The following is a 7,979-nucleotide window of genomic DNA, read 5'->3' as shown; positions in this document are numbered from 1 at the left end:
CAGCAGGTTATTTCCACTGTATTGTCTCATCCTACCCCTTTAAAAAAGTTTGTAGTAGTTGGAATGAATTCCTGACTTGGCATATTTGTATTCCTGGCCATTGCTTTAATGATGTATAACAATGGTACATTATCAGCAAGTCAATCTTTTTATTACTTTTTCTGAACGGGATAGGAGTCAAACTGACTGCAAGCAGCACACAGAGTTCAGCTAAAGTCATCTATAGATTCTTCTTGGCAGTGTTCAGCACTCCAAAGATGCTGTGTGGCATATAAATAAAATGTAGCAATCAATAGGATAAGCAGAGTCATTATGACATCAACCACTTAAAAAGGTCATGCATGCCTCCCTAGCTTGTTTACGGTATTACAAAAAGTTTCTTATATATTGTGTTAAATTGATTATTTTTACTAACTCAAGTTGCCCAGGTGCTTTTGCATTGGGTGCTAATATGTATTCTTAAATAAATGGAAGGAAATTAATAATAAATAAATAGTTTACATTAACAATACACCTCTGTCCGTCCCACCAAGATTCTGGCCATATTACCCACATAAGTATACTCTGCACACTCATTAGAATCCATCTGAGTCTCCAATAGCAGAACAGAAGTAAGATATCTTGAACCCTCCTAATATGTGGGGCAGAGTTCAGAAGCCCTGAATTGGAGTTAGATGGTTGCAGTGGTTCTGGGTGTGGAATTAGGTCATGGTCTTGCAAGTGAAGAGAAAGGGAAGAGCCACAAAGTCTCAGTGGCATCATCTACTTTGGGTATTTTTTTTGAGTAAGCTCTTTAGTAAGTGATGTGGAAAGGCCACAGAGGAGTTAATACCAACCAGAGTTGGTGCTCTCAAAGGCAAACAACTTGGCCAGGCATTGCAAGCTGAATTTTCCTTTTTCTGCATTAGTCCTGTAGTACAGCTTATGAGCTCTGTTCATTTTTCCTGGAGAGCATGCTATCAAATATATATTAACTAGTCGCACTCTTTGTGTTCCAAGTGCCACATGTGATCTCAAAAGACAGCTATCTTGCAACAGTGCTTTCTGATAGCAGTGAGATAGCCAGCATACCTGCCAGCTCTGTGTGAATTCCTTCACGCTATCAGTGTAGGAGTGATTGGGAAGCATCCATTCATTTCCAGCTTCGTTATCATTGGTACCCAAAAGACCAGCTGATACACCTGGAACCAAATGAAAGCAGAGGAAGATAAAAACAGAGCCACGGGAGAATTCTGGTTTTAAAAGCCACCTCTGGCCTTTTACTATCCTGATTAACGGAGCTCAGGTGTAATGCAGAGGTGATATGTTTGGGTTCCAGAAGGATGGTATCCCTTGGCAGAGTAATAGGTTGAGGGAGCTACGTTGTCCTCCCATGTGTTAGCTTTTCACTCTGCCCTCCTGCCAGAGAAAGGAGCTGCCATGACAGAAGACATGTATGTCTATAAAGATACAGGGTGGTGCGCTGTAAAGTTTGGGCATGAGTTTGGGATGGTGCCTTACATATGAGTGGTGAAGCCATGAGTGGGGTATGTTAATCATACCAAAAGAATGAAGCTTTTGTACCACACGTTCATATGCTCTGTTATATCTGACATATTAGACAGCAGTTCTCAGACTGGCTGGTCACAGGGTACTGGCACCTCAAGCTGCTATAGTCCATTAAAAAACTGGAAAATTATAATAATTCTATGTAAACACTTGCTGCTGTTACTATAGGAACATATTCTATGCCTCATCACATTCACTGGCAGTGTCTTGTGCCATCTCCAGGGCTTGAGGGAAAGGCTGATGCAAGGCAGCCTGTATTCTGAAACCTGAGGTTTCTAGAATTCAGAGAGAGAAAGAAACAAATTAGAAGCAGAAGGGAATGGCTATGCTGAATGTTTAGTACTTACCATGATGCCATCCATCCAGGGTAACAGTACAGAGATCATAGTGAAAGTTGCAGGAGACAGAAATTCCATTCTCATTCAATACTTCTATTCTGTTAGCTTCTTTTCTCACGGTGATGCCGTTCTTTTCAAGGGACTGATCCAGACTGAGGCAGTTCTCTTCCATCAGGGAAAAATTATACATCTTGTATGTCTATTTTAAGATGATGATAAAAATGTTCAGAGTAACTAACTTAGGATGGACCTTGCAAGATGTTGATTCCCCTAAACTCCCCAATGAAGTTGTACTTTCAAATATCTGGAACATAACTTATGTTAGAAATGGCAACTCCAGGTTACTGGGTTGGCTCACAGTTTGCACATTTGAAAATGGATGGTGCCATTTATGCACAGCCCCGTGTGGAGGATAGTGTGGAGCTCCTGAGGGAGCAGTGAAGCACAAAGCCTCCCAAGTGGACACAAGGAGTGAGGTACAGCTTGTTTCTCCAAGCACAGGTGCTGTAGTTCTTCCTGGCTTACATGGGCCATGCAAGAGTTGGGTAAAGATTCCTTGAGCCTTCCCCATCCCATGTATCCACATATGGGCCAGGCAGAATATGGTCCAGGATTGATGGTATTAGTTTATCTTATTGAGGGCTATTCCCTTTTGCTGATGTATTGGTGGGATTTTCCTATCTTTGCATTAACTTATGTGAGCCACTGTATGCTAAGTCTGAAGTGCAGATAAATTCAGAGTTTGGCTTCTTTGTCAAAGTGCAGTGATTTCAGTGTGGCCTATTCTCTCCTGGAAAGGAATGAAGTTTGAATCTCTCCTCCTACCTTCAGTCCTGGGTAGATATCAATTGTAGTCCGGTTCATCTCCACATGCAATGATCTCAAGCCACTACTCTCCTGGTTCAGCACTACAGTAAAGGTATTGTGAACAAAATCCTTGGCAAGAAGCACACTGCACTTCGATGTCAGATCATACATTCTTCCATCAAAAGTCCTAAAGTGCTTTTTGCCCATCAGCACAGCATGATCTAGAGGATGATATTGCAAAAGCAATGTCACTGTGGTGTTCACAGAGCTCAATGGGTGGCACTTATTAACTGCTTGCCAGAATCAGAACATTTTCTTTGCCTGAAAATCTTACGTCAGAAGCCTCCCTTTAAAGCCCTCCATTCTGCCCAGGTATTGGAGCTAATGAAGCATGAGATACACTGTCCAAAAACTACTGTATCTGGAAGATCTGTTATCTACTAATTGTTGGTCAGATGTTCAATGAGAACTGCTCCTATTAGCAATACTCCCTATCTAATGCGGTCTCTGAAGTGTCTGCAGAGCCATCTTGTGCACTCTGAAGTTAACAGGAGTTATGTCATTGACTTCAATGAAATTAGGATCAGGCCCTCAATGTGAGACCCAGATATTACCTCAGCCAAAATGCATGCTCTGAGACCTCATCACAATGGGATGTAGGTAAGATATAGATATATTCTACCTGCTCATTCCCCATTTCTCAACATAGTGATGTTATAACACAGCTTTTTTGTATGGTATGTAATTAAAAAAATAAGAAAATTCTCATGGAAATTTGCTAGAGTTGAAAGTTCACAAAAATGGCTTATTTACTGCTAGGTGACTGTTATGCCACCAAAATATCAGTCTACATAAAATACTATAAAATGCCATCCATCGAAATATGGTGTTAATTAACAATCCTCTCTAGTTATGGAAAATTCTGTCTGGAGCTCAGAGGGGACTGGGACCTGCTGAGAAATATATTAGAGCTGTCAAGGAACTTACATTCAAAGGGACTCTCCATCATCCTCTGTTTGATTCTATAATACTCAGCTACTGGGTTGATGTTGTAGAGGTCCCTGAGCGGCCTCATTAGCTTTTCTTCAATGAGGTAGTTAGTGATGTTTGCCAGGTCCACAGAGTGGTCTCCTTTAGGCAGCATTGGCAGTTTCACTGCCATTGAACAGTTCCTGTGGGACACAAATGATTCACTCGTGTTGTTACTGGTGTTAAATTGATTCAATGCAGTTAATGTATCAAATGTTATAAAATGGGAAAGAAAAGTGCTACTTAAGGCTGAGTGTTCCAGAGTTATTCTATTTGCTGGTGGATATTTATTCTCCGAAGTGGAAAAAGCAGGCCATGATAGTAGATGATAACTTACATTGTCAATATTAACTGGTATAAAGGGTGTCCAAGGATAGTTGCTTGGTTCTGTACCCTAATAATGTAACTTGATGTGAAAAAAAAAATGTAAATATCTGTTTAGAAGACTATACTGCAGGAATACCCATATCCAGGAATACCCACTGTTACCTGGATGAAAAACTGTACAGGTTTGATAAAGGCTTTCGGATCTTGCTCACGGCTCTGGAAAACTTGGCTTCTGCCCACCTCAGCATCTGGTGTGTTGCCTAGTGGGGAACCAGAACAGCACATTATAAAATCAACTGTGACATTAACGTGGTTTTCGGACCAGCCAGAACGTTGCTTTGATATCAAAAGACTATTCACAAACACTCAATCCTCCCTCCCATTTGTCACTTGCCTGACAGCATGTCATCCTGTTATTTAGAGGTAGCTTGTGAATGAGAAGTTAGCCATGTTGATATCAGAGAGAACTACAGCCTTCCTATGATGATATCATTTAACATGTACCAACACTTCAATGAGTTGATGTGCTACAGTTGCTACTGCAGAGGACTGAGATCTCCATTATATGCATTGGTTCTGCAGCACAGACAACCTCCTTTAAATAGTTTTAGGTATATCGTACCTCTGAAGGTCCCCAAAGCTATTTACAAACTATAGACTGACAGGAATTACACAGGTAGCTCTGGGGTGGGAAGACAGTAACCATGTGGACGACAAGCACACTGCTAGTGGTGTCATTTTGGCCAAAGATACCAGAGTGACAACCCTCTAATATGAAACATGTCACTGAGATACCAGGCCACTTTTTTCAAAATTAGCAAACAGCCATACCCATATATTAGCGGTATGTGCACAAAGCAGGAAGGTGGAAATCTACCTGTGCGATTTGCATTAACAAAAATGTTGCTTAAAATTTTAGGTGCAATTTTAGTAGCTAGTTTGAGAGCAGGTTGAGGAATATGGCCCTTGATGATCACACAGAGCAGACAAAACCTTGAATTTTAGTAAGATCTCATTTGAACAGCCTGAGTGGGACCTGAACCAGACCTGTGTATAGAGAGAGACTCGATATTTCAAAGCTGATGCTTAGGCCTGTAAGCCATCCCCTCCGACCCATATAAAAATGAAGCATTGTTTTATACTAACCATATCCAAGCCTGTTTTCATGGCTCTTAATGTCACCTGGATTGGTTCCATTAACCATACATCTTTTACAATACTGGGCACAAAAGCCTGGATTTTCTTCATATATGCCTCTGTTTTCTCTTGCCAAACTTCGTCCAGTGGCTTCAAAGTCACATCATAGTAGGCATCCTTCAGAGTTGCTAATGGCTCTGAAACAAGTGTGAAACTGACCTTAGCAATTAGATTTTAAAGTGGTCCCCAGCTGTACCTCAGGACAAAATCTTCACTGCCCCAGCACAGGGGGAGGATGGGAGTGCAAGAGAGAGAAAAGGGGATCTTTCCCTGCACAGGAGATGGGTGCTTCAGTCCTTTATCTTCTCTGTAGGACAGGCTATTGAAAACAGGTATGGCCCTGGTCCACCTTTCCACCATCCAGCAGCAGACACTGAGATGGTGGGGAGCGCATGCTGCTTTTTCAAATCCACTGTAAGGAATGTTACATAACATGCGTTCCTCGGGCTCCCTCAGTCTGTCCCTATCTGCCCTGCATGGGCAGAATGCCTCAGCACCTGGCTGCTCTATCATTGCAGCTCTACCTCCCACCTCGGCACCTTCCAAGGAGGAGCAAGGGGACAATTTGGTTATTATAACCGAAAGTACAAATACACATTGAACTTGAGTCCAAGGACTAAGTCCTGGTATTGGCAATAGGGGGACAGATCACATTCTGTGACTCGGTTAGAAGTTTTCTCTTGTGCCATGATGAAGGCAGCTGTTAATCACAGATGAATACAGTTCACTTGATTTTCCTCTTAGTTTGACTGCAAATGTCATCCATTTGAAACATCATGTGAACTGCTAGCAACGGAATGGCCTGGCAGCATACTAACCATAGAACAGGTACAGTGCCCAGAATCTAGCTAACACAAGTTCCAGCAGTCTAGTCCTCAAGTTAATGGTTCTTTGGTTTAAATGCTGGGGGTGGGGGGTGGCATTTTCAGCATGTGCTCCTTGACTGAGGAATCCGCTGCCAGTCTTAAGCCTTGTCTACACTACGGAGGGAGAGGGATCTAAGTTATAACGATCTATATGAATAACATAGCTGAAGTTGATGTACTTAGATCTACCTACCGCGGGGTCCACACTATGCTATGTTGACAGGAGATGCTCTTCCGTCGACTCCCCTTGTACTTCTCTTTCAGGTGGAGTACAGGAGTCAACGGGAGAGTGATCTGCCATCAATTTAGCGGGTCTAGACCCACTAAATCGACTGCCGATGCATCAATCACCATGCATTGTTCCCCTGGTAAGTGTAGACAAGCCCTAAGTCTGACAGAGCCTAGATTTACTGACCTTCAGGGCATGAGTCAGACTATACTTCCAGGATTTCATTAGAGGGGTTGCTAAACCAGGGTTATTTGGCAGTTTTTTTATGATCTATGTGAAGTGGAGTTTGTATAGATATTTATAAATAATCTATCACAGCCCAGAGTCTAGATCAGCGCTTCTTTATAGATCAAAATAAAACCTATTCAGCATCTTATTTATTCAGTTTTCTAGCCCCTGCTTATTTCCTGCACTGACCTCACCCTGTGCAGAATACCCCCTTGCTTTAGATGGCTCTCCTTACTTTGAAGTTCATTTTGCATTTGCTGGACAGTGTCTTGAATTTTTTCCAAGTAAAGTGGGAGGTTATTCCTCAGGGTTTGCCTGATTCCACTCTGCTTCCACATCTGGGCGACAGCTTTCCCCCCATTTTGGAGGATTCCGGCAATCTCTTGGGAGGCTTTCAAAGGCCAACCAGCTGCTTCATACAGGAAATCAATTTGCTGCACCTGCAATGGGCCCCAAACAACAAGAAATGTAGACATATGCAGTGATTTTTAGCAAACTTTTGGAGCTTGTTTTCCTACGACAATCATCAGCGCTCTGGAGCTTCAGGACTACCCTGTCTTTAGCAGCAAACCTCACAGCTTTCCCATAATGCTTTTGTGATGAATGTGGGAATTTTCTGTACTATTTGTAAGCACTATCTGTAGGACTCTGTACCCATCATCTTGGCATCACTATCCATGGGGGGAAGAATTGATTTTCTCCCTAGGCATGGGAGATCAGGTTAGGTATGTGAGACATACAGCCACTAGAACTGTCTGGGCTGGAATCAACATATTTGACTGGAAGACCCTACAGAAACAATAGGAACCCCAATGACCAAAAATTACCACTTAGCTGCAGAGGCAGCTGCGGATGTGAACACAGCATGGCTGTGTCTGGAGAACAAGACAAGAGGCGTCAGGTGTCTGCATTAAGAGGAGCAGGGTACACAGAGCACTCCTGGAACTGGGAGACAAAGGAGACAGAGCGGGCGAGGATGGGCTCAGGTACAGTACAGAAGTACAGCATGGCAAAACCATGGCTTCCACAAATAGGAACCATATCCTAAGCCTGATCCTCTCATGCTAACCCAAAGACTTTGAGATTCTGCATGCCTGGTGACTAATACATTGTTAGCTCATATTGAAGAGGCTGCCGGGTGTAACTGCAGATCATAGAATCATAGGCGTGCACAGCCCATTTCATTAGGGTGTGCACCCAGGGAGCCCCGCCCTAGCCCTGCCTCTGCCCTAGTCCTGCCCCCATTCACTCCCTCCTACTTCCCGCCCCCTGACTTCCCCCCTCAGAACTCCCAACCCCCCCTGCTCCTTGTCCCCCCCTGGGACCCCTGTCCCTAACTGCCCCCCAGGACTCCACCCCCTACCTAAGCCTCCCTGCTCCTTGTCCCCTGACTGCCCCCCTAGGGCCCTA

At 43.4% G+C, this 7,979-nt stretch overlaps 1 protein-coding gene across 1 annotated transcript in view; it reads right to left on the bottom strand.

Annotated features, from left to right (window-relative positions):
* Window positions 1-825: 825 nt before the first annotated feature.
* LOC112120836 overlaps window positions 826-7,979 on the bottom strand; it is a 179,728-nt gene continuing 172,574 nt past the window's right edge. The window contains exons 65-71 of the mRNA XM_029911283.1: window positions 6,805-7,009; window positions 5,196-5,383; window positions 4,212-4,309; window positions 3,681-3,865; window positions 2,712-2,914; window positions 1,896-2,085; window positions 826-1,181 (exon numbers count right to left, since the gene is read on the bottom strand). Of these exons, the coding sequence (XP_029767143.1) occupies window positions 826-1,181; window positions 1,896-2,085; window positions 2,712-2,914; window positions 3,681-3,865; window positions 4,212-4,309; window positions 5,196-5,383; window positions 6,805-7,009 (1,425 nt within the window). The remainder of the gene's footprint in view (window positions 1,182-1,895; window positions 2,086-2,711; window positions 2,915-3,680; window positions 3,866-4,211; window positions 4,310-5,195; window positions 5,384-6,804; window positions 7,010-7,979) is intronic.

This window comes from Terrapene carolina, unplaced genomic scaffold, assembly GCF_002925995.2.
Source record: "Terrapene carolina triunguis isolate 2854851 unplaced genomic scaffold, T_m_triunguis-2.0 Scaffold93, whole genome shotgun sequence".
Lineage (NCBI taxonomy): Eukaryota > Metazoa > Chordata > Testudines > Emydidae > Terrapene > Terrapene triunguis.
Note: the sequence above shows the minus strand (reverse complement) of the source record. Positions and strands in the feature narration are given on the sequence as shown.